This window comes from Monodon monoceros, unplaced genomic scaffold, assembly GCF_005190385.1.
Source record: "Monodon monoceros isolate NGI ecotype Baffin Bay Population unplaced genomic scaffold, NGI_Narwhal_1 Super_Scaffold_9, whole genome shotgun sequence".
Classification (NCBI taxonomy): Eukaryota; Metazoa; Chordata; class Mammalia; order Artiodactyla; family Monodontidae; genus Monodon; species Monodon monoceros.
This window is the reverse complement of record NW_021703786.1, coordinates 21515270-21542186: the sequence shown is the minus strand read 5'-3', so window position 1 is coordinate 21542186 and position 26917 is coordinate 21515270. Positions and strand designations below refer to the sequence as shown.

The window sequence follows — 26917 nt, the reverse complement described above, 5'->3', positions numbered from 1 at the left end:
AACTTGATTACATCTAAAAAGACCATATTTCCCAAAAAGTTCACATTAACAGTACCAGGGGTTAGGACTTCAACATATCCTTTTGGAGATACAATTCAACCCATAACATTGCCTTATTAACACTCTTTATTTTGTCTTTTTAGAGGTCGTTTTAGGGTTTATATTACACATTTTAACTTATCAAAGTCTACCTTCACGTAATACTTTACCATGTCACATACAGTATAAAACCTTATAACGGTATATTTTCATGCTTCTCTCTCAGTCTGTATGCTATTGCTGTCATATATTTTACTTTAGAGTGATTGTTGTAGTTTCTGCCTTAAATAGTTATCTTTAACAGAGACTTTGTTTTAATAAGGAAAAGAAGTCTGTTTTATAGATACCCACATATTTACTGTTTCTGGCGCTCTGTTTCTTTCTGTAGATCCAAATTTCAATTTGGTATTTTTTTTTCTTCATCTTGAAGGACTTCTTTTAACATTTCTTGTAGTCTAGGTCTGTTGGTAATGAATTTTTTTTCAGCCTTTGTATGCAGAAGGAAGTTTTAAGTTCACCTTTGTTTTTATTTTTGAAAGATATTTTCACTGGGTATTGAATTCTTTTTTTTAAATATTTATTTATTTTGGCTGCACTATGTCTTAGTTGCAACTTGCAGAATCTTCGTTGAGGCATGCAAAATCTTTAGTTGTGGCATGTGGACTTATTAGTTGCAGCATGTGGGCTTCTTAGTTTCAGCATGTGGACCCTTAGTTGTGGCATGAATGCGAGATCTAACAGTTCCCCGACCAGGGATCGAACCCGGGCCCCATGTATTGGAAGCACGGAGTCTTACCCATTGGACCACCAGGGAAGTCCTGGGTATGGAATTCTAGTTGACAGGTTTTTTTTTTCTTTAAAGATGTTGCTTTCCTGTCTACTGGCTTGCATTGCTTCTGACAAGAAGCCTGTTGCCATCCTCATTTTTGTTTCTCTATGTATGTAATCTGTCTCTTTTCTCTGACTCTTAAGATATTTTCTTTATCACTGATAATTAAACCATTTGATTATGATGTGCTGTAGTGTGTTTTCTCCTTTCTTGGCCTTCAAATTCATGGAGCTCCTTGGATCTGTAAGTTGATAGTTTTCATCAAATTTAGCTAATTTGGGGCCATTATTTCTTCAAATACTTTTTCTGTCCATGTCCTTCTCTCTCATTTTGGGACTTCAAGTACATGTATATTAGACTGTTTAAAGTTGTCCCACAGTTCACTAATACTCTGTTCTTTTTTGTTTCCAGTCTTTTTCTTCTCTTTCATTTTGGATAGGGTTTACTACTGTGTCGTCAAGCTAACGAATCTTTTCTTCTGCAGTGTCTAATCTACTGTTAATCCCATTCAGTGTGTGTGTGTGTGTGTGTATTTTATCTCAGGCATTCTGTTTTTCATCTCTAGAAGTTTGATTTGGTTCTCTCCTTAACATGCCCATGCTTTCTTCTACCTTTTTTAACATATGGAACTACATTTTATAGTAGCTCTTCTAATGATCTTAACTACTAAGTCTTACTGTGTCTGTTTTTTATTGATTGGTTTTTCTCTTCAGTATAGGTTATATTTTTCTGCTTCTTTCCACGCCAGGGTTTTTTTGTATGCCGGTTATTGGAAATTTTACGTGGTTGAGTGCTGGATTTTTTGTATCCTTTTAAGTATTTTTCAAGTTTTGTTCTGGGATGCACTTAAATTTTTTTTTAATATCTTTATTGAAGTATAATTGCTTTACATTGTTGTGTTAGTCGCTGCTGTATAACAAAGTGAATCAGCTATATGTATACATATAACCCCATATCCCCTCCCTCTTGTGTCTCCCTCCCACCCTCCCTATCCCACCCCTCTGGGTGGTCACAAAGCACCGAGCTTATCTTCTTGTGCTATGCAGCTGCTTCTCACTAGCTATCTGTTTTACATTTGGTAGTGTATATATGTCAATGCCACTCTCTCACTTTGTCCCAGCTTACCCTTCCCCCTCCCTGTGTCCTCAAGTCCATTCTCTACATCTGCGTCTTTATTCCTGTCCTGCCCCTAGGTTCTTCAGAACCATTTTTTTTTTTAGATTCCATATGTATGTGTTAGCATACGGTATTTGTTTTTCTCTTTCTGACTTACTTTACTCTGTACGACAGATTCTAGGTCCATCCACCTCACTACAAATAACTCAATTTTGTTTCTTTTTGTGGCTGAGTAATATTCCATTGTATATATGTGCCACATCTTCTTTATCCATTCATCTGTCATTGGACACTTAGGTTGCTTCCATGTCCTGACTCTTGTAAATAGTGCTGCAGTGAACATTGTGGTACATGACTTTTTTTGAATTATGGTTTTCTCAGGGTATATGCCCAGTAGTGGGATTGCTGTGTCATATGGTAGTTCTATTTTTAGTTCTTTAAGGAACCTTCATACTGTTCTCCATAGTGGCTGTATCAATTTACATTCCCACCAACAGTGCAAGAGGGTTCCCTTTTCTCCACACCCTCTCCAGCATTTATTGTTTGTAGATTTTTTGATGATGCCCATTCTGACAGGTGTGAGGTGATACCTCATTGTAGTTTTGATTTGCATTTTTCTAATGATTAGTGATGTTGAGCATCCTTTCATGTGTTTGTTGGCAATGTGTGTATCTTCTTTGGAGAAATGTCTATTTAGTTCTTCTGCCCATTTTTGGATTGGGTTGTTTGTTTTTTTGATATTGAGCTGCATGAGCTGCTTGTATGTTTTGGAGATTAATTGGTCAGTTGCTTCGTTTGCAAATATTTTCTCCCATTCTGAGGGCTGTCTTTTCGTCTTGTTTATAGTTTCCTTTGCTGTGCTTTTAAGTTTCATTAGGTCCCATATGTTTATTTTTGTTTTTATTTCCATTTCTCTAGGAGGTGGGTCAAAAAGGATCTTGCTGTGATTTATGTCGTAGAGTGTTCTGCCTATGTTTTCCTCTAAGAGTTTTATAGTGTTTGGCCTTACATTTAGGTCTTTCACCCATTTTGAGTTTATTTTTGTGTGTGGTGTTAGGGAGTGTTGTAATTTCATTCTTTTACATGTAGCTGTCCAGTTTTCCCAGCACCACTTATTGAAGAGGCTGTCTTTTCTCCATTGTATATTCTTGCCTCCTTTATCAAAGATAAGGTGACCATATGTGGGATGCACTTAAATTACTTGTTAACAGCTTGATCCTTTCAGGTTTTGCTTTTTAATTTGTTCGGTGGGACAATAGCAGCCTTTAATGTGGATTAATTTTGCCCCACTTTGAATACTGTACTCAATGGTCTGTTTAGTATGAGGTTTTTTCACTCTGGCTATTGAAAATATGAGCCATTCCCAGACGAAGCTGAGCTCCAAGAATTGTTCTGCCTGCTCCTTTTCAGTAGTTCTTTCACCACATTCTGGTAGTTTCCTCACTGCAATACTGTAAAGCAATTCTGATGCTAACTACCCAGACTTAGCATAGATTTTGCAGGCTATGGTCACAGTCCCAACAAGACTGTCATCAAGTCTTACTGACTTGCCAGTTACAAGCTCAGGGGTTCCCCAGGCCACTCACACTTCTAGCCAACTGGCTACAAATTTGAGGATTCATGCTAGCCCCTCAGGTTTGATGATTTGCTAGAACAACTTACAGAATCTAGGAGAGTGCTATACTTAAAATTACAGTCTTATTATAAAAGATACAGAGCAGGACCAGACAAATGAGACCCATAAGTTAAGATCTGGGAGAGTACTGAATACAAGAGCCTCCGTGTCTCCATGTGGAATCAAGAGGTCACCCTCTCGGCATATCTGTGTGTTCATTAACCAGGAAACTCAACCAAGATTTGATGTTCAGAGTTTTAAATGGGTTTTATTACATAGGCATGATATATTGTGTCATTGATCCCTTGAATGAACTTAGTCTCCAGCCACCTTCCCCTTCCTGGAGGAGGTCAGGCTAATATCACCTAGCTCAAAGCCCAGTCCTCTAGTCACATGGTTAATCTTTCCAATATGGCCAGCCCCCCATCCTGAAACTATCTAGGACCCCACCATGAGTCACTTCATTAGCATAAACTTAGGCATGGTCCCAGACACCCACAATGAGTAACAAAGATATCACTTGGGAAATTCTGAAGATTTAAAAGCTCCCTATCAGCAACTTGGGACAAGACTAGGCAAATTATCATACAACACTCAAACACCTGCACTGGTCAGTTTTCAACTGAAGACTCTAAGGAAACGTCTTACAGATCTTTGGAGCTCCCCTCTTTGTAGTGCTCTCCTTTCTGGTGCTGCAACCTGCAGATTCTAACTGCCTTGGCTTCCCTGAATTCTCAACATTTTCTTCTCAACACATGGAGTCCACTGAGCTCTGGTTGTGTTCCCCTTCCCTGCCCTGCATCCTCAGAACTTTCCTCAGGCATGTGCTACCTGCAGTCCAGTGTCTGAAAAACATTGTTTCATATATTTTGTTCAGTATTATAGTTGATTAAGATGGGAGAATAAATCTGGAATAAATAATTCCATATTACTCTATCATAATTGGTATAAGTCTGTTCTTTTATTTAGTATTCTTAGCTAAATCACCCAAGAAAGTTTGTGTGTCATCGTTTTCTCCACATGTTAACCTCTAAAAATCATTTCTATAATCTTTCCGAGGCATTTTCCTATAATTACTAGGATATTTCATATTTTATTGCAAAGCCATAAGATGATGCTATTTACAAAAACTTTTTAAAATGGTATTTCATATAATTGGCACATAGTCAAATTAAGTAGTAAGTGGTAGAACCTGATTTTAAACTTCAACAGTCTGACTCTGGAGCACATGCCTTTCAGTGTCAGACTTTGAGTTTTTTATTTTGTCAGATGGCCCTTTGGAGCTAACAGAACCCTAATGAAAATTATAATACAGGGATGTCTTCTTTAACCTCCTAGCCCCAGAACTCTCTTATTATTTTTACTTCTACCCCCACAAGATGTATGTTACCCTCATGTAGCCTTCTGCCTGTTTAAAGCAAGCTCAGCATCTTTCTCAGGCTTGTCCCCCCTATAAACTGCTCCATACTATGAAGTTATTCCCTCCTACTTCTCAGGCAAAAGTCTTTTCTATAGTTACGTAATCTTATTGACAAAATATAGCTTACATGTATAGTATAAATGACACATAGTTGTTCCTGCCAAGTAAAGGATAATGGTACTTTTAGAAATGAATAGGTTTCTGGAAAAGGCAAAACTATGGAAACAGTAAAAAGGTAAGTAGTTGCCAAGGAAGGAGGAGGGATGAGTAGGCAGAGCACAGAGGATTTTTAGGGCAGTGAAAACATTCTGTATGATAACATAATGATGGATGCATGTCATAGTACATTTTTCCAAACCCATAGAATATACAAAACCAAGAGTGACCTCTAAGGTAAACTATGGGCTTTGGATGATTATCAATGAGTGACAATGTGATAGTCACTGTAGATTCATCAACTGTAACATTGTTGCACTTTGGTGGGGGATGCTGATAACGGGGGAGGCTGTGCATGTGTGGGAGCAGGGAGTATATAGAAATTCTCTGCATCTTCCCCTCAGTTTTGCTGTGAACCTTAAACTGTGCTAAAAAAAATAGTATTAATAAAAAAATTATCATTAAAAAGTAAATTGGTCAACCCAAATGACCTCACTTGCTGAAATCTCTACTTTGAGATTGTATCTTTGAAAGCCTGTGCATTCTTTTATTCACTGGTCAGCTTCTCTTTTATTTTCAGAAGCTTCTTTGACCCAGACTCAGGTAATTAGTAGGATTTCCCATAAGCTGTATAAACTGTAAATAGTTTAGTCCATAGACTTACTGTCAATTAGATAATTTGAGGTTTAAATCTGCTTGCTTTCTAACAATGGAATTCTTTTTTTTTTAATTGAACTATAGTTGATTTACAAAATTGTATTAGTTTCAGGTGTACAGCAAAATGATTTGTTTTACATACATACATATATATATATATACATACACATATATTCTTTTTCAGATTCTTTTCCATTGTAGGTTATTATAAGATACTGAATATAGTTCCCTGTGCTATACAGTAAATCCTTGTTTATCTATTTTATGTATAGTGTGTGTATCAAGAATAGAATTCTTATATCTTAAGATTTGCCTTTAAAGTAAAAAAAAAAAAATCTATCCAAGTGATTATTAGATTCCTTTTGCTCTAAACAGAATAATCCCTTGGTGTGGCTGTTTGAATTTACAGGGTAATAACTTCCCAGGTATCAATTGTTCTAGTGGTATTTATTTGTTGGCAAATACCCCACATTTAGACTGTCCATGTCCAGCTTTCTTTTTCTTTTTCTCTAACTTGCTATAGTTGCAAATGAGGGCTAGAGATAATTGGTTTATAGATGTGTTTACTATTTATTGACCCATAATTTTTATGTGGATTGTTTTAAGTTCAAATTAGCAATTTCAGATAGAGTGAAGATCTGTGCTATAATTTTTATCATTTTATCGTAACAAGAATCATTTTTTAAATAATAGTTTTCATAGGGGGATGAGAAAAGGACTGATGTCATCAATTTTAGAATGCAAACATGTTGAATGCTTATTTTTTAATATACTTGAATTGAAACAATAGTTAATGGTCATAAACTGAGGTTTTTTTTTAATGTCTACTTTTATAATTTTTTAGTACAACACCTCAGGTATTGAGCCCCACTATCACATCTCCCCCAAATGCACTGCCTCGAAGAAGTTCACGACTTTTTACTAGTGACAGCTCTACAACCAAGGTAATTTAAAGATTTCTGTATATCACATTTACTTAATGCTTCCCCCTCTAAAATTTCTGTTCATCGATGACTCAATGTCTGATGAATAAATTAGGAGACTATTTAAAAATTTTTTAATGTTTTTTAATTTGGAGGACCATCTGTAACATTTGTAAATTTTCTTGGTCCTTTAATAAATATAACATTGTAGAAATTACAAAATTATAGTGATGGAGAGCAGGTCAGTGGTTATTAGGAGTTAGAACTGAGGGGAGGATGTGACTTTTACAGCATAGCACAAGGGAATTTCTTTGTGTAGTGGTAGAGCAGTCATATCTTTATTGTGGTAGTTGATTACACAGATCCATACATGTGACAAAATTATACTGAAGTATACACACCAAAATTTTTTAAAAGGTGCATGTGAAAACTGATGAAATCCAAATAAGATCTATAGTTTTGATTGCTAGTGTTGTACCAATTCCAATTTCCTGGATTTGATGGTGTACTACGGTTATGTCAAATGTTACCATTGCTAAAAGTTGTGGGAAGAGTAAATGGAAATTTTCTGTGTTTTCTTTGCACGTTTCTTTGCACAATTGGAGGAACTTATACCTTTGGTAAATTTTCTTCATCTATTGACAAATATTATGGACAGTCTTTAACTTTGACATATATAGATCAGCAATTTTGTACCTTATAAATTACAATGCTCTGAGACAATTAGATAGTTGTTGTATCTACTTACTTTCTTATTTTTAAATAATAAATGAAAGTGATGGTTTTTTTAAAATGTTTATTTATTTATTTATTTGGCTGCATTGGGTCGTAGTTGCGGCACGTGGGCTCTTCGTTGCGGCACGCGGGCTTCTCTCTAGTTGTGGTGCATGGGCCTAGTTGCCCCACGGCATGTGGGATCTTAGTTCCCCAGCCAGGGATCGAACCCACGTCTCCTGCATTGGAAGGTGGATTCTTAACCATGGGACCACCAGGGAAGTCCCAAAAGTGATATACTTTCAATAAAGAGAAATGCTTAAAGCTAATGTACCTTAAACACTAGTTAGTTACTATGATTTATTTTCAGAATTGTTGCGTTCCAAATTAAATGACTTTGATGACTTGTTTTCTGAGAAAAATACAGATCAATCAAAACTGTTTATTTTATATCTAATACTTGAGAAAAGGGTTGGGGGGATGTCTAAAATAAATGAGTATAATAAGTGTGGGATTTTCCTTCTTGTTACAGGAGAATAGCAAAAAATTAAAAATGAAGTTTCCACCTAAAATCCCAAACAGAAAAACAAAAAGTAAAACTAATAAAGGAGGAATAACTCAACCTAACATAAATGATAGCCTAGAAATAACTAAATTAGACTCTGCAATCATTTCAGAAGGGAAAATCTCCACAATCACACCTCAGATCCAGGCATTTAATCTACAGAAAGCAGCAGCAGGTCTGTTTTAAATGCTTAATGTCTTCTTTGTATTTTATTTTATTCACTTATTTTAAGTAAATTTATTTATGTTCATTAAAGTGCTTTCCATTTTTTTCTGGATAGATGTTGGAATTTTTAATGAATTATTTTGTAATTAGCCTTTCTAGAAAACCAGACTGCTTTACTGTGTTTTTCTCCTTTGTTTACTACATTGTTTTCTCCTAGAAGGTTTGATGAGCCTTCTTCGTGAAATGGGGAAAGGTTATTTAGCTTTGTGCTCATACAACTGCAAAGAAGCTATAAATATCTTGAGCCACCTACCTTCTCACCACTACAATACTGGTTGGGTCCTGTGCCAGATTGGAAGGGCCTATTTTGAACTTTCAGAGTACATGCAAGTAAGTATGAAAAACAGTTATATATGCCTTTCTAGAGATAATTTAAATTTAATTAAAATGCTTATGCTTGAGAAGCCTAGATATAAAGGGTCAGTATTTATTATGTAATGTCTATATTTATTTTGTCACTCTCTCTCTATATATATATAAGCACAATTCTTTCTTGTGTTAAGGGGTAGTTTAAATTCTTTGGGATTACTTGAGATAGATTTGTAGAGAACCCAAGTCATCCATACATTCTTTTTTTTTTTAATTTATTTTTCCTTTTTTTTTTTTTTTTGGCTTGTGTCGCGTCTTAGTTGGGGCACACAGGATCTTTGTTGAGGCATGCAGGATCTTTTTGTTACGGCACATGGTCTGCTTGGGTTTCTCTCTAGTTGTGCCGCTCGGGCTTCTCTCTAGTTGTGGCAGGAAGGTATTCTCTCTCTAGTTGTGGCACGTGGGCTCTGTAGTTTGTGGCATGCGGGCTGTCTCCTTGAGGCGTGAGCTCAATAGTTGTGGCATGCGGGCTTAGTTGCCCCACAGCATGTGGGATCTTAGTTCTCGACCAGAGATGGAACCCGCGTCCCCTGCTTGAAAGGTGGGTTCTTTACCCCTGGACCACCAGGGAGGTCCCCATCGATACATTCTTATGTGAAACGTTTGTACTCTACTTAGTTGGATCTGAAAATATGTATTTACCATGTAATAGATATTTATAATCAATTCTTTCTACTATATATATAGAGTTCTTACTGGGATGACTTTTTGGCATTTAGCATGTTTTATAAATTTAATACTATGAAGAAAGTTGTATGTAATGGAGAACATAATGTCCATATTACAGGGCTTTTATCATTTTAATTTTAATTATATTTGTTGCTTAAGTTATCTGTTTAAATCAGGAAAGGAGAGGATGATTAGCCTAAAGCCAAAGAAAATTCTAATTTATTCCCCATTTCTTCTTTCAAAGCACTTCATCCCCCTGCCCCTAAACTTAAAATTAGAAAAACGTTTAAAAAAAACTTTAAGAAACCTATATATTAATAAAATTTCTCTAACATAAATTATTTAAAGTTGATAATAAGGTCACTTATTTGCCCTGATTACTTTCAGCATATATTTGAGTGCATGTTGTATCCTAGACTCTATTCTGTACTGTAATATAGCTAGACAGATAATTGCTTGCCTTTAGAGAGCTTACTTTCTAGTAAGAGACATATTGTAAGCCAATAAATATATAAGGACAGGCAATAAGCATATGAAAGAAATAGCAATAATAATAGCAATAAGCATATGACATAGCAATAAGTCATATGAAAGAAAAATGAAGCATGGTAAGGAGATTGGGAGACAGTGAAGTATGGTGCTATTTTTTAAAAAACATGCTCAGAAAAAGGTTACTTCTCCTTGAATGAGCCATGCAAAGCTCTAGGGGTGAAGTGTACTTCCAGGTAGAGAATAAACGCAGAATTGTAATTTATTGTAAATTACAATTGTAATTTATCTTATAATTTTTGTAATCTATCTTGTAATAAATTGTAATTTATCTTGTAATTTTGAGTACTAAAGAAAAAAGAGTTGTAGACAGAAAGACTTTTTCATTGCTGGATTGTGGTTTTTTTAATTGGTACACAGGTAAAAGCTTTGTGTGGATTATTTCTTATTTATTGTTTCACAGGTACTTTACATGAATTTTATTGTTACCCCTAATTATAGAGCAGATGTAGACCCAGATATTTAACTAAAGAAAGCCTTTGTTTCAACTTAATTTAGTAAGTTTTTTTTTTCATTTTCCTTTTTGTCTATGGCACAGTCACTTTTCAGAGGAAGCAATAGATTCTGAAAAATTTTAAACCAGAAGGTTTCCAAAACCTGTATTTAGCAGGTGGTTAGGTCTGTCTTCTCTTAACCAATGCATGTTTGAAAAATGCCCATTTGAAAAACTTATCTGTATAACTTTTAAGGGATTCAGGGAAGTCACAAATCTAAGCTAAATTTAGATAGTATATGGCCATATGTAAGAATTGTTCCTATTTTTCTAGTTTTATAAATTCTGTTTCCATATTTTGTCATCTTCATTTCATTAAGAGTAGACCAGATATTCCTTATTCTAAACTAAACTTGACTTTCAGAATTTTTAACTTACTGAATTGATAAACTGGGGAGCTACATAACCCAAAGCCTCAAAGTTCAGGGGAGAGAAGCACAGTTCTGGAAGCTTTGAGTGTGGTGAGGAAAAACTTTGACCTGGTAGCTGAGAAGGGACCCTAAAGTCAAGAGAGTGCTGCAGAAGAAAAGGGAATTATACTAGGCAGGGACTATAGTTCCTAGCAGGTAAGACATTGATGAAAATATTCAGTGCTCCACATGCCATAGGGTTGGTGGCCAGCCAAGCCTGTTTTTCCCCTGAAGTTTTCAGCTCAACCTCTTAATAATCAGTACAAAAATAGGTTTTGTATTACACAGGTCATTCTTCCCTCACCTTTCCTGAGAGTTATTCTATAAAGCCATAATTAAAACATGGAATAGTGTTTTTTGAGAATAAAATAATTGACTTCTTTTTAAATTATTAACTTTGTATAGATCTCTCTTCTGTCTTTTTGGTGGAAACAAATTTTCTTTTCAGAATTCATGTTCCTGCCATAACTTGTTTATAAAAACTAGGTTAAGTGTGAATATGATTACATCAATATTTGACCTACCATGGAAGGTTGCTCAATTTGGCCATGTGTTAGTATCAATACTAGTTCACATAAGCACTGTAAAACAAGGCAGCGTTTAGGTCCTATGAGAACAGTGCCCAGCACTCTCCCTCTGTATATGTAAATTGTATCAACTTGTTTTCCCCTTACTAGTTTTTATATTTCAGGCTGAAAGAATATTCTCAGAGGTTAGAAGAATTGAGAATTACAGAGTCGAAGGCATGGAGATCTACTCTACAACACTTTGGCATCTTCAAAAGGATGTTGCTCTTTCAGTTCTTTCGAAAGACTTAACAGATATGGATAAAAATTCACCAGAGGTAAATTAACTGAAACACTTTGCTTATGTGGCTATCTTTTTTTTATTTTATTTTATTTATTTTTTTTTTTTTTTGCCTCACCAGCGCAGCTTGTGGGATTTTAGTTCCCTGACCAGGGAGTGAACCCAGGCCCTAGGCAGTGAGAGTGCAGAATCCTAACCACTGAACCACCAGGGAATTCCCTGTAGCTATCTTTTGATCATCTTTACCAAACGGAAATGACCCAAATCATTCATTTAGTATCACCCACACTTATTTTCGTATTCTTCTGTATAGGCAGGGACTCAGAGAAGAAGGGGAAATCCTAGAGTATATGGTGCAGATTCACAAATAGAAAAATCATAAAGCAGGTTTTTCATTCAGGATTAATCAAGATTTGGTTTTGTTATAATTGCTGTTGTCACCAAGAGTAGAGTTCATTAAACAGAAATAGAGATTTTTTTAAAGTGCTCATTTTAAATTAAAATAATAATTTTAACTGTCATTTTAAGACATAGGCGCAGTTTACATGTTTCAGTCCTATAAGGATTTTATTTCTGTGCACCTCAAGAATATTTAGTGGTACTTCCGTAACATATTTAAGCTTCTGTAGTCTCCATGAACACTGAATTGGCAAATACTGAACCATTGCTCCTAGGGGAAATACACACACACATATCACACTTGGATCCACCAGTGATCACTAAAGCACTGCAAGTATTGATTTTGGTTTTACAAATAAATTTTAGAAAGTAGACAAATTTGCCAATATGGAATCCATGAATGAGGATTGACTATATTAAAACTCTTTCAATTGTTGTCTTTCTGTTCTAAATAAGATCTGAGTCTTGATTTTAGTCATAGATTGCTTTTGTTAGAAAAATATAAAACAAAATTTTAATTGTGCATTTGGTTCTTGTTTCCATTTTTTTAAGGCCTGGTGTGCTGCAGGGAACTGTTTCAGTTTGCAACGGGAACATGATATTGCGATTAAATTCTTCCAGAGAGCTATCCAGGTTGATCCAAATTATGCTTATGCCTATACTCTATTAGGGCATGAGTTTGTGTTAACTGAAGAATTAGACAAAGCATTAGCTTGTTTTCGAAATGCTATCAGAGTCAATCCTAGACATTATAATGCATGGTAAGTGCTAACAAAGTGCAAAGGCAGTGTCTTATTGATGGGGCTGATACTCAGTAATTTTTCTTGTTAGATATCTCTTTGTTGTCATGAATTTGATTACTAACTAATACTTAAGAATGGTACCTACTAGTTGATAACTTCTAACCAAAATGGTTTTTTATGTGGAATTTATACCTTTAACAAACTCTTAACTAATGCCAGTAGAATTCCAGATCCTTATATTCAACAGTTTCAACCTTTTCTCCTACCAAATTTTTGCAAATAGGCGGTTTTGTTACTTTGATTTGCTACTTTTTCTTAGAACACTAAAATGGTGATTAACATAGAAAGTGGTTGGGACTGTGGAAGGTTAATCTTTTGGGTTAATCATTATAGCAATTTTCTATTTGTCACTAAATCTGAAGCACTAGATTATTGAAATATATTTTTTCATTTGTGTATATGTGTTTTTTAATGGATATCTCATTTCTAAGTAGTTACATTGCCTGAAAGATGGCCTGATAAGTGCTAGCTTCTGCCGACCTATTAAACAGTCAGGCTTGCCAACATTCACATAAAGTTCTCTGTGATATTTTCAGAGCTCAGTTCTTAATAGGACTTCTGTTGTTTTTTAAATATGTACTGTCTGTTCTGCTATATTGCAATAGTTGCATTCTTAAAAAAACTTTACCATATCAAATATTATGCTATAAAAATAACTGTTTCAATTAGAGAAAAGGAGGAATATTTAGACTAGCAAGCTTTTACTGGGAAGAATTTCAATATTGAGTTATTTAGGTAACTATATAAGTATTTAACTAAACATTAAGCAAATTTGTTTTTCCAACTCCAATCTTCAGTTATCTCCACTTTCACCATTATTAGCACAGAACTTTTCATACCTTTTCTTCACCTCTAACACAATTATAATAATAAACAAAACCACACAAATAAAGCAGATATACTGTTGTGCTTTTTTTCTTAATTATTTGGTGTTTATTCCCCATCATCATTAGCTAGTTTAGCCAAGAGGGATCCTTAATGTAAATCTGTCACAATGTGTTCATTTGATGTTTTGAAAATTCAGGAAAAATACCTGTATGTGAAGTTACTATACTGTTACATAGTCTTTAAAATGTATAATTTTGAAGTCTGTTTGAAGCCTTTAAAAAATATAATTTTGAAGTCTGTAAATTTTGAAATCTATAGGAGCATATTTTTGGCACAGTGAGTGGGGAGACGGGATGGAAGCAGAACATGACACTATGCATATTCTAATTATAGTATAAAATATATATGCATTTGGACAAATAACATGGAATTAGCATTGTTAGGAGTTTAGGGTCTAGAATCATAAAGGAAGGAACTGATTAGAATCCTTATTAGCTGTATAACTTTGGGCAAGTTATTTAACTTCTCTAAGCCTCAGTTTCTTTATTTAAAAATGTGATTGGTAACAGTACCTATCTCCTTGGTTCCTTCTAGGATTAAATGAGGTAAATCACACAAAGAATTTAACAAAATTCTTGGCACACACACATGATAACCACTCAGTAAAAATTAGTTACTAAATCTAGATTGTAGTGGTGGGCCTAAGGATGTGGTTTCTTTTTTCCCTCATTGTTATAGTTTTATTTGATTCATTGATTGATTGACTGGATTGGATTTATTGTTTTTACCTGTAAAAGTGACTTGGCTAGAATTCTTTGACAATTTTTTATCATGACTGATCGTTTTTGCCTCTCCTAAGACCATCAGTATTTTTCTACTGGTTTATTAAAATGCCACATTCCATACATATCCTTTTATTAGTTGAACTAAATTAGCAGTTCATATCCCTAAAATTGTACTTTATTTTAAACTCTCAGGTATGGTTTAGGAATGATTTATTACAAGCAAGAAAAATTCAGCCTTGCAGAAATGCATTTCCAGAAAGCACTTGACATCAACCCTCAAAGTTCAGTTTTGCTTTGCCACATTGGAGTAGTAAGTAGCTTTCTAAGTATTGTTCAGTTAATCCCTTTTGAAATGTTTGTTATTGACTTAATTGCTATAATGAAAATTAGGGCTTTTTGTTATTGTTATTCTTGAAACAATATCCTAGATTCTTTTACAGCCAAAAATATTGCCTTTTTGCTTGGCATAAAGAGAAATCACTGGAGTACCCTCATTCCTTGGGCAAGTTTCTTAATTTCTCTGAGGTTCTATTTTATGAATGACAAGTAATACCACCTTGCATACCTCATAGGGTTATTATAACATTCATATGAGATACTTCATATTTTTGAGTGTTATTATAACACTCATATGAGATACTTCATATTTTTGAAAGCAGTTTTCCATATTAATATTTAGCTCCTAAATTAAGTAATTAATAATTTAAGGCAAATTATTTCCTGTATTTTAGTCTCTGAGTGATATAGATATGTCAGGACTAATTAAAATTATTATAAGGCAGTGTGGATTGCCAATTTTATATATTTTTTTAATGTATCTGATAATAAGTTGTACTTTGATAAGATAGGAGAAAAGGTATGTTTGCTTTTTAAAATCTCATTTACTAGTTTCTCTGCAAGCATGGTACCTTAAGTTCTTTTTCTTGCCCTCTCACCCCCTTCCCCTCTCCCTCTTTCCTTCCCCTGCCCCTTTTTCTTTCTCTCAGCAAGTTTGGCTTTTGTGTGAGCAAGTGTACAATATGAGGAAAATTATATTAGTTTGGAATTTCACTGTTCATTTTGGGGGAAGAATTCTAGTTCTTTATAATAATATTCTTAAAAATTGACATGGTAATTTCTTTTATAGTTAGATACTGTGCAAAAAATATAAAGTATGTCAAATTAAAGATTTTTTTCCCATCACTTAAGATAAACCAAACTTGATTATCTCTTGATACCTTTTAGTGAAGTTGAACATATTTTATAGTAGGCTTGCTTCTAAAGTTATTGTGGAACAGATTGTTTTATAATTTTGAGTGGTTTCTTTGAAGTTTTTAGATAAAAGAGTATGCTTCTCTGTTAGGAAACTAGTATTTAGGATTTCAGTTCTGTGGGCAAAATATTTGGCCGCATGTAGTAATAACCTTCTGCAAAGATCATTGCATGGATGAATTTAGCACCAGATGTTGGCAGTACCTACTCTCACATTCTTGTTGGTTAAAGTTCCACAATCACATCCATTCACTCCACTTTATTTTATTTTATTAACTTATTTATTTATTTTAATTGAGATTTTCAAGGAACATAATTTCAGTTTTAATCCCACTTTCCAATCACACTCAAATTCCAGGTAAGAGACTGGGTCATGGTTTCATAATTATACAATATAAAACAGACAAAGTGTGATGGTTGAACACCCCCCACTGGCCAGTTTCTAAAGCCCATAGTCCAGCACTGTGTGATCTGTGGGTTCTGAGACCTACAAAGGTCACTTATCTTTGCTATAGTTTCCCTGTTTTTGTTTTTTTTGAAGTATAGTTGATTTACAATGTTGTATTAGTTTCAGGTTTTCAGCAAGATGATTCAGTTTTATATATATATATATATATATATATATATATATTCTTTTTCAGATTCTTTCCCATTATAGGTTATTATGAGATATTGAATATAGTTCCCTGTGCTATACAGTAGGTCCTTGCTGTTTATGTATTTTATATATAGTAGTTTCTATCTGCTAATTGCAAACTCCTAATTTATCCCTCCCCCACCCCTTTCCCTTTGGTAATCATAAGTTTGTTTTCTATGTCTGTGAGTCTTTTCCACTTCACTTTTAACATGTAATTCATCTAAGGAGGAACACAGCAGAATATGAGTACACAGGAATAAATAGTGAGACTTGGTTGGTTTTTTTTAAGTTATTTAAAATAAATTATTTACTACCCAGAATTACAGATTAATGGTTTTCAAATGTGTAAAGCAGAAGGACCATTTTAAAACAAATTCCTAAAATATGTAAAAGTGTAATTGTTCCGAGTGAAACAGGGTTGGTAAGTTTTAGAGCCAAATCCTCTAGGGGTTCTTGGAAAGTTTCGAAAAGTCTAATATTTAGAGGACCATAATAAATCTGTTAAAATGTGAGTATTACCTAGCTAAATAGTACAGATTTTCTTGAGAAGGAAGACAAAGGTTTTTCTTATCTTTTAGGCTTAAAGGTAACCAACTATCTACTCTAAAGATAGAATCTTGATTATCATTATGTAGGGTAATGGTGAATTGGGAGCTATGTTGGTTTTGAGTCACACTATTTGGTTTTCGCCTTTCCTCATAAATATCAAAAGGAAAAGTAGGATCTTTATTTCTTACAGGTTCAGCACGCACTGAAAAAATCTGAGAAGGCTTTGGATACCCTAAACAAAGCCATTGTTATTGATCCTAAGAACCCTCTATGCAAATTTCACAGAGCCTCAGTTTTATTTGCAAATGAAAAATATAAGGTAAGATATATACATGTATCTTAATCGTCTCCAACGTTGTACTGCTTAAGTTTTGCCCCTTTTTTAATAAACTAAAAGTTATTTATACTTGAATTTTTATCTTAAATAGTCTATTTTCCCCATTTTTAAAAGCTATTAATTTCTTTTTTGTGCCTGTGTGATTTTATTTCTTCATGAGAAGTACTCATGGGAAGGATGGGTGTATGGATATTTAGGAATATATGGTTATCCCTTGAAAAGATTTCCTACGTGGAAAGGCAGTTATCTTAAATGTAAAACATAAACCATCCTGTTAGGACCAAAATATGCGAACAGATGACAAATGAATGTGTGCATTTTTCAATAAGTATTTATTTGAGTATCTGTTATATGTCAGGCACTAGGAATATAGTGGCAAGTGAAGCAACCATATTTCCTGCCTTTGAATAGCTTACCATCTAGTACCTTTCTAGAGGGAAAACAGACATTAATCAAATAATCACAAGAATAATACATAAAGGAAAAGTATACATAGTGAGTTATGAGATCTTATAACAGGGAGATTAGGTAATCATAAACTATGAATCCAAAGTTTTGATTTTAAGTTCAGGTTACTTTTTAAATAAATTCAGGCTCTTTCTACTAAAAACAGTTAAAAACTTACCAAAAAAATACCCGAAATTTAAGTGCATGGAAAAACTTGGGCTAAATAATCCATTTTAGTGGACTCTTTCCCTAGAAACCTGTTATTCCAGTACACATTGAAATTTGCTGAAATCGAAAAATACAAACTCGGTGGTAAGCCCTTAACTTTTTACAAGACTAAGAAAGATATATAAAGTGATTAAATGTATAATTTATTCTTTGTCATTTATTCAGTAATTCTTATAGTCTCGCTCTGGTTTTCTTTATGAAGTGGATGTCTAATCCTACTGTTCTGTCCTTTTAAAACTTCTTTTAAATCTAATAAACACTTTTAACTTGCTCTTTGAAGCACTATAATTGTAATTCAGCATTTGTTTTCATTTTTTTGCTTCACTGTACTTCTCTAGCTATGCGGTCAGGTTTTTCTGTTGAAGGATTTTATTCAATTTATTGTTCTTAAAGCCATTTTAATGCCACCACACCTACCAGGAATGCCATGTAAATCAGCCTTATACTTGCTTCAAGAAGCTCATGTTCTAATCTGATCCACTGTCCAGGCTGTAATGGTTATAGTCATTTTTGAGTACCAGCTTGGGGCTTGGCTACTTTGATGCATGGATTAGATACAGGTAGAAAAAGGGCATAAGGAACAGTTACTGATTGCTTCTGAAATGTCTTGCCTCCAAAATGAAAATCAAATTGTGTTAGAGGGCCGCCTCAGTCTCTGTGGCAAAAACATTGCTAGACACTACCCTATTTAATGTGTTGTGTTGATATCTAGTTGTGTAAGTCTTAAGTCTTTTAGAGCAAAAATGAGAACTCTGGTGCTGTGTTAGACACTATTTCTCAATATTTCTCACTATTTCTCACTATTTTTCTATTTGCAAATAGATTATCGGGGGGAGGCATGATAGATACATGAAATTTTGATAACAGTTGTAACATATAGTCATAGGAAAAAATACACATCAATTCTGAACTGTGTGAACTGTGTGTGGTGTAGAAGTATAGAAGTTTTGGGGTATGTTATCTTGATTAAAATTTCTTTAAAGCAGTGATTCTCAGAGTATGGTCTGGGAACTTCTGGTGGGGCTGGTCCCAAAAACCCTTTCAAGAAGTCCACAAGGTCAAAACTATTTTCATAATAATATTTAGATGTTATTTGCCTTTTTCACTTTCATTTTCTCCCCAGTGTACAGTGGAATGTTTCACAAATTACTTGATGTGATATCATAACAGATTGAATGCAGAAGCAGATAAGAGAGTCCAGCTGTCTTCTGTTAACCAGAGATTTGCAAAAATGTTAAACAGTGTCACTCTTCTCACTGATCTTTTATTCTGATTAGAAATATATTATGTTAGTTAACATAACTAGGCTAGATTCCTAACAGTGGGATTGCTGAATCAATGTTTACCTGCAGTTGTTAACTTGATAGATAATGCTAAGTTGTCCTCACAGAGAGGTTGCATCAACTTACAATTCTGCCCTCAGTGATGAGAATACCTGATTTCCCTCACTCATGGTAACTTCATGTAACATCAAACTTTTTATTTTTGTCCACTTACTAGGTGAAAAATTGACAGTATCTCATTTGGGGAGCCAGTTTTTTGGGTTTTTTTGTTTTTTATTTTTGGCTGCGTTGGGTCTTTGGTGCTGCGCTCGGGCTTTGTGGCGAGCGGGGGCCACTCTTCGTTGTGGTGTGTGGGCTTCTCGTTGCGGAGCATGGGCTCCAGGCACATGGGCTTCAGTAGTTGCAGCACGTGGGCTCAGCAGCTGCGGCTCACGGGCTCTAGAGCGCAGGCTCAGCAGTTGTGGCACACAGGCTTAGTTGCTCCGTGGCATGTGGGATCTTCCCAGATCAGGGCTCGAACCCATGTCCCCTGCATTGGCAGGCAGACTCCCAACCACTTCGCCACCAGGGAAGCCCCAGTTTTTATTTTTAATCATCATATCTTTCTTTTAAATACAAATGCAATTTTCCTATCTGTCTTTTCAATCTCCTGAACCCTTTAGCAGTGATCAGAAAATTGCTAGTTAATTTTAACTCAATTCAGAGGGTTAAATTTTAGGCTCTTCATCATTAGTTAAAATGGCAGGTTGGTATTCAAAGCTTAGTGCTGGCGTCAGGGAGAAGGTAAATTAACAGAACTTCAGAGTTGTTCTGCAACTTAGTTTTTAAAACACTTTCATATACAGTGTGATGGAGTTTAGTTATTTTAAACAAAATGGTGACAAAAGCAAGGGTTGTCACCTCCATATTTCACAAAGAATTGTGTGTGTTTTCAGTAAATTTTGGTGAATTCCTGCCACTTCTTAGTTCCTGTTGTCATAAGTATTTTCCTTGCATTTTATTTTCACAACAAGAATTAATGCAACAAGGAAGTACATTGATTAAGATCTAGTAAGCTTTAGTTAAGATGATTTGGGAAATTAAATAAAAACACTTGCTTAGTCAAAACTGTACTATTTTGCTACTGTGTTTTTCTTTGCTTTTTTCAGTCTGCTTTACAAGAACTTGAAGAATTGAAACAAATTGTTCCCAAAGAGTCCCTCGTTTACTTCTTAATAGGAAAGGTAAAGATTGGGGCCCTGGTTCTAAACTGTGACTTTCATAACATATTAATTTTTGAAGAATAAATATAATATTTTATTGTGCAATATCTGTTGAGCAAATTCAACTAGAGCTCTGAACTAATTGCTCTGGAAATAAAGAATGGATTTAGTTTTAACACTTAAGAAGATGACATCCTACTGAAGAAGCAAGAACATACACCCTATAACCCTAATCCTTCTATAGTTTTGGAAGTGTATTAGCACTTGCAGCCAATGGCCGGTAATGAGTTCCTAACTGAGGCTACCTCAAGGAAAGCCCTTAGCTTCCAATTATCAATAAAATACTCAAACATCCCCCAAAAGAAGAAAAGTAATGCCGCTGTGTTGTTTAGTTTGAAAAAATGGCTTGCAAAATTTCCAAGGCCAGACTAGTCAGGATTTTACACACTGGGCCCCCAGATGCCAGTTGGTTAAGGTAGCTGAGGACAGTGGACAGGTGCTGAGAGTTGATGTAACTCCGTTTAAAATCAGTGTAAATGAATGCTAATCAAGCAGCTTATAGTCCATTTCTTTCCATTATCATTGTTCCAGACAGAGTGAGATTTATTGGAAGCTCACTACCTGAGAGATATAGGCAAGGAATTCTGAAAATAATATCTGAATATATTAAAAGGAACTCAAAAGTTGGTATGAATTCTTCGATAGGATGAAAATGTCCTACTCATCAGAATGAATTTATAGCACATAATCAAGAGCCTAATTTAAAATGTTTAGGATTTTATAGCTGAAGCTTACAACTTAATGAAAAATGTAGTGCTGCTGTTTATTTTTAGGTTTACAAGAAGTTAGGTCAAACGCACCTCGCCCTGATGAATTTCTCTTGGGCTATGGATTTAGATCCTAAAGGAGCCAATAACCAGATTAAAGAGGCAATTGATAAGCGCTACCTTCCAGATGATGAGGAGCCAATCACCCAAGAGGAACAGATCAGTGAGTATCATCCATGTGAATTAGGTTTATATGTGGTTATTCAAACTAGAAAGCTAGTGAAACACCACATCAGAGTTGGTAAGATGAAACAGATATTTTTTTATGGCACAGAATAAACATGGAAATTTTTTTGAGTATTCAGAAAGCTACCTTTTGTATACAGATTTAGGGACTGCTTTTTTATTTTATCTCTAACCATGTTAGATTCTTTATACCAAATGAAATTTTAGGGAAATTGAACAGGGTCGTATAATAACAGCGTGCATATGGAGCCAGGTAACTAGTTTCAGTTCTGGATCTAGTTTGCTGTGTGATTTTTGACAAATCCATTGCTAATTTTTACCTAAGCTTCAATCTATGTAACTAATGCCTGCCTTATCTGCTTCATAGGAACGTGGTAGGGGGAGAAAAGATGATAGGTGTGACTATGTTGAAAATATTATAAGTGCTAAGTGAATGAATAATAAATTTGTGCACCTTTTAAAGTACTGACAGATCTGTAGTAGCTATTCAAATTCTATGTAGCTCTCACAAACCTAAAATCTAAATATATGGTGAATATATTTAAATGGAGAGATCAAAAAAAGAGGAAGGAACAAAGAATTAGATTGATAACTTAAGGCAGTAAATACTCTATCCCTATACTGAATCACTATATTGTACACCTGAAACTAATATAATATTGTAAATCAGCTATACATCAATTAATTAAAAAGCAAAAAATATATATACTCTATCGCCTAATTGAGAGTATGTCTTAAAATAATTAGTGAGAGCCAAGACTTAATATATTAATATTTTTTAATAAGAGAATTGAGAGACCTCTGATGAGATAAACTAAGATGACTTTGTACCAGAAATATATTTATATTCTATATTTTTGTGAACTAACAGGGACTGTCCCCAAAGTGGAGTCAACAATTGGACGGAATGTCAGAGAATAGTTCTGATTCTTAGGTTAGGAATAGGAATTCATTAGGGAGAGGCAGTTTTAGTAGTTAAAACTCTTAAAGGTTAAATGCAATAAAATAATCTTAGACATGCTATAAAATAAGGAACTTGAATTGCATTTTATTGAAGGATATCAGGATTTTTAAGGGCTTTTATTTAAGGTCTCATCTCTCTGAATATAATAATTTTCTTGTTTTCATGAACCAACAAAAAATATTTGTCAGATACCTTACTGTAGATTTTTGTTTTATTTTTAAAGTGGGAACAGATGAATCCCAGGAGAGCAGCATGACAGATGCGGATGACACACAACTTCATGCAGCTGAAAGTGATGAATTTTAACTTCTGGAAATCAAGACTTTTGCAACTGGATGTGTGACTAGTGCTGACGTGTTTCTTGTCCTTCCATATACTGAGTCTTCACTCTTGAGCCAGCAGTGTCATCATCCATCACTTATACCCTGAATGTGCCCCTTTCATTGGACCCTGACTGTACACAGAATGAAAGGCAGTGCAATATTTAGCTGCTAACAAGACTGGCTCTTTCACCAGTATGAATGACAATTTAGGGGGTAGGTAGGGTGGGAAACTTTCTTTTCTTTTTTTTCTTTAATCTCCCTTTGTTGGAAAGCTATCATGGAAGGAAGAGTTTTGTTTTATCTTGAAGGAACCATTAGAGATGGAAAATGGTGATGAACCAGAATCTCTTGGTCGTTTTTCCAAAAATTTGTTTTTACTTGGTTCTGTTCCTGATAAACAAAGTGACTGATCTTCATTTCTAGGTTCTTCAAGAATGGTGTTAGCAAGTGCCAGATGGAACAATAAAAGACATTGCCTATAACAGAGTAACTTGATTGCCAAGGAATGTAAATTACCTTAAACTTGCAGTGTCTCCCATAAACAAATATAATGGGCATATTGGAACTCATATGTAGGAATCAATATCCCTCCATACAGTGTACAATTACTCTTGGCAAGAATACTTTAATGTCTAACCAAGAATTTTAATTTATTCATCTTGCTTCAAAGTGTTGATCATTGTTGTCTAGGTATTACAAACTTTAAAATTGGTCCTTACCATATTGCCTCTTCTCTTTGAGCTCTGTGGGATCACCTTTAACATTCAGAGATGATAGAAGGGTTGCCCACTGAAAAGCCAAAAAAAGGCTCTTAATAACCATTTAAGTTCACCAGAAGAATCAAAATGAGAACACTAAATGGAAAGACTTTAAGAGATCATGATAGTGAAAGCCTTAATACAATCAGAATCCTGCCATAACCTTGAATCTATATTTGTTCAAGACAGTATCCCTCTGACTTTTCTAAGTGTTTAAGCAGGGTGCAAGAATGTGTGATTACCTTCAGTTGAGGTCATTTCCATTCTTTTCAACTCTCTGCTTCAAATTATTTTCAATAGTGTGAGTCACCAAAACATTTACTGAGAGTGATTGGGTTTAGGATATTAGAAATTCTTAGCTGAAAAGCATCCCCGCTCTTACGAAGGAGAGGAGTTCTCTTTTGAGTTTGTCATAATATAGGTTGATGTCTTTGGGGAATGACCATAATTTTAAAGATCTAATTATGCATAATGAAATGGGAATTATTGGAATTTCACAGTAACCAATTTAAAGTCTTAAATTGTGTATCTCCTTTATTGTAATGTATGGAAATTTTTAGAGAAACTTTAGTTAACATTTTGTTAAGTGCCAATGTCAGAATATAACAAATTTATAGTTTCTTATGAATGACAGGCCTACAGTTATTGTTTTGGATTATTTGATGAAGGACAAACTTATCTACTGGTTACCTGTATTTGTTAGTCAAGCTGTGAAAATAAGGTGGATTACAGAAGATAAGAAAAAAATTTTATCCTGTAGACTCAGTAATTTTCTATCATTTACTATTAATCTGCTGATTTGAATGTGGCTTAGATACCGTTACAAACTAATTCAAGTCAGAGTCTTAGATTAGGTATTGGGTGCCAGAGAGGTATTTAACAAAATTTTCTACCTAAATCTATATATGTGCTGCCTAAAAAAAAATAATTTATAAGAAAAAGGAAAGGTTGTGAGTAAACGAATATCATTAAAAATTCCCAAAGGCTAGCACTTGGATTCTAACAAATATTCCATTTTTATCCATTAGTTCTGTAATATTTAATTTTATATCCTTTTATTTTTTTAATTGGCAAATCATAAGCCAGCTGTGTAACAGTATCAAATACAGAGTTTCATAGAAAGCTTTGGACTGAGCTCTTTGTTACAAAGCTTGGAGAAAGCTATGCTCAGAAAACAATTTGCTGATGTATAATTAGTTATTTTTTGTAGTAGGAATTTATGTTCTGTGCCAGAAGTAAGTCTTTCTGGTACTAATTTTGAGACCAAGGATAAAAGGATAGTTGTGGAAGGCACAGCATGGCAATGGTTGGCTGAGGGATAATCAGCCTAAGCTTGACCTGATTGCATTTTCCTCACACCTCTACTTTCAAAGTCATTTAGGTATTTGAAGCCTTATTTCCCACCTATTTACTGTTTCTGGCTTTCTCTTTTCTTTTTTTCTTTTTTTTTTGCTTGGAATGGAGGTTAAACAACCAGAAGAAGATATGCATTTTGATCAAGCAAAATGTTTGCTTCAAATTTCATAAGTTATTTTGAAGGAAATCAGAAATACTAAGTACTTTGACGTCCTTGTTTCTCTTTAAGCTTTTCACGTGTGTGTACACACACAAACACACACACACACACACTCTTGTTCAGAAGTTATGTTGTGGCATTGGATATTTTCCCCCTTGGAAATGGTTCTTAACTCTGGGATTTTAGAAGTTTGGAAATATTTTTTCAAGAGAACAATGGTACTCAAAATAATGAAAGGTGGTCCTACTTTTTCTGTATTTCATTACTTTAAAATTTTTATTTTTTCCAAGAACTGCAAGTGACATTTGAACCATGCTGCTGTTGTACCTTAAACAAAAACTCAGTGATAACCAGTATTTAGTCTATTAAAAATGCTCTTTTTGAAGAAAAAAGTTTGCAAGTCTCTGTTTAGCCAGAGTATAGTATGGGTCTTCACAAGAAATACGCTGACCTGTTTTCTTTGTGAAAACCTAGGAAAATGCAAGTGTGGGTGTGATGTGTGTGTTCTATTTGCATTGAAACAATGTAATTTTGTGTCTTCATTTTGCTTTTCCTGACTTATTTCGGAAATTGTACAGTCTTGGGGGGGAAAGTCTTTTCTGTTAATATATTTGCAATTCATTAAAGGATATGGAAAATCCAAATAAATTACTTTTGAAAGCAAATTTATAATCAAGTCATTAAAGCTATATAAGAGCTGTGCCATCTGTATTTTTATAGTAAGGCACAGCAAAATAGTGAAAGATTACAGTTTTATGTTCCACAAAAGTCTAGGGCAATGTTTCTCTTTTTTTTTAACTTACACCCTCTTCTAATGTATATATATATGTATTTTTTAACTCACACCGTTTTTTTAGTATTATTTGGAATGTCAAAATAAATATTGTGACCAAAAAATGGTAACTTTTAGAACGTATTTTCCCCAAACTACAAAAGTCCCTTGCCAGCAGCTGCTACTTTGCAAGTCAACTGCTTATCACTCTTTAGTCATGTGATTTCTGAAATTCCTTTAAAAGGGACACACAGCTTTTTTGTTCTAATTAGAATCAATTTTAAATATCAAGATCTGAAAGAAGTAGAATATAGAAACCAAATTTTACTCTAGTTTGATATCTTGGAAAAAGGGTAGAGAGCTGAAGGGTTTTGTTCAGACTTGAAGAAAGGGTAGCAATAGGGAAAAAGACATAAAGTGAGATGCGCTGAGCAGGTGAGAGGGAACGACTCAGACCGTAACCTTCCCTAGGACCGGCCATTTGCTGTCAGTAGGGCAGGGGTAACTAAAAGTGTAGGTAGGAAGTATTCTTTGGTTTGTTTAGCCTCTAATTAATGGTTCATGAAGGTTCAGAAGTGCAAACTTTGCTAAATACTTATGTTTACTGAGATCTTGCCATGTGTGCCGTGTTACTTACCTTGTGTACAGTATTTTCAGTCCTCAACCCTATAAGGTAGGTGCTACTGCATTTTACAAAAGAGAAAACCAAGACTCAACTATTAAATGATAGAGCTGGACACTTTTGGCATTTATGTATGTTCAAAACCTTTTACTTAGTTTTGGACTTCTCTGGAAGTTTCAGATCATACCTAATGTTAACTCTCAAGTGTCCTCCCTAGCATTTTGACATTGAGTATCACAGAAGTTTGGGTTTTACAAAGGAAACTTTATTACTAACTGTAGATTTAAATCTATTATATGCTTAGTCCTTTGAAGGGGCTTTTATGTGTATCCTGCCTCTGTACTTTTCATACTGAAACTGAAAGCGGTATCCCTTTCTTGAGTAACTAGAATTTGTTTTAAAGTAGGAAATTTTAAGTGCTTGATTTTCCTTCCATTTTTTTAATTACCAATTTCTCTTAACACAAGCATTCTTTTTATTCAACACCCTCAAAATGGAATTTTCAATTTGAGGCTAAAAGCTGTATTTGAGAAGAAAATTCAAATGGATAGTGCATCACTGGAGTTGGAATAAGAAAAAGAGTAAGTAACAGTGGGAACAAAGAAGTAGAATTAAGGTTTCTAATCATGTATTTTTAAAAAGCA

The 26917-nt window shown here is 34.4% G+C and overlaps 1 protein-coding gene across 8 annotated transcripts in view; it reads left to right on the top strand.

The window, feature by feature from the left end:
• CDC27 (cell division cycle 27) overlaps positions 1-25271 on the top strand; it is a 58449-nt gene extending 33178 nt beyond the window's left edge. For 3 of the 8 annotated variants that reach the window (XM_029211686.1, XM_029211684.1, XM_029211691.1), the window contains 10 exons: positions 6677-6776; positions 8002-8209; positions 8417-8589; positions 11441-11593; positions 12508-12716; positions 14564-14681; positions 16999-17127; positions 20252-20326; positions 21139-21295; positions 22506-25271. In XM_029211686.1, the coding sequence (XP_029067519.1) occupies positions 6677-6776; positions 8002-8209; positions 8417-8589; positions 11441-11593; positions 12508-12716; positions 14564-14681; positions 16999-17127; positions 20252-20326; positions 21139-21295; positions 22506-22588 (1405 nt within the window). In that variant the 3' untranslated portion in view covers positions 22589-25271. Of the gene's footprint in view, positions 1-6676; positions 6777-8001; positions 8210-8416; positions 8590-11440; positions 11594-12507; positions 12717-14563; positions 14682-16998; positions 17128-20251; positions 20327-21119; positions 21296-22505 lie in introns of all 8 variants that reach the window. The other 5 variants (XM_029211687.1, XM_029211685.1, XR_003791922.1 and 2 more) reach the window with 4 other exon arrangements.
• The last annotated feature ends 1646 nt before the right edge of the window (positions 25272-26917 follow it).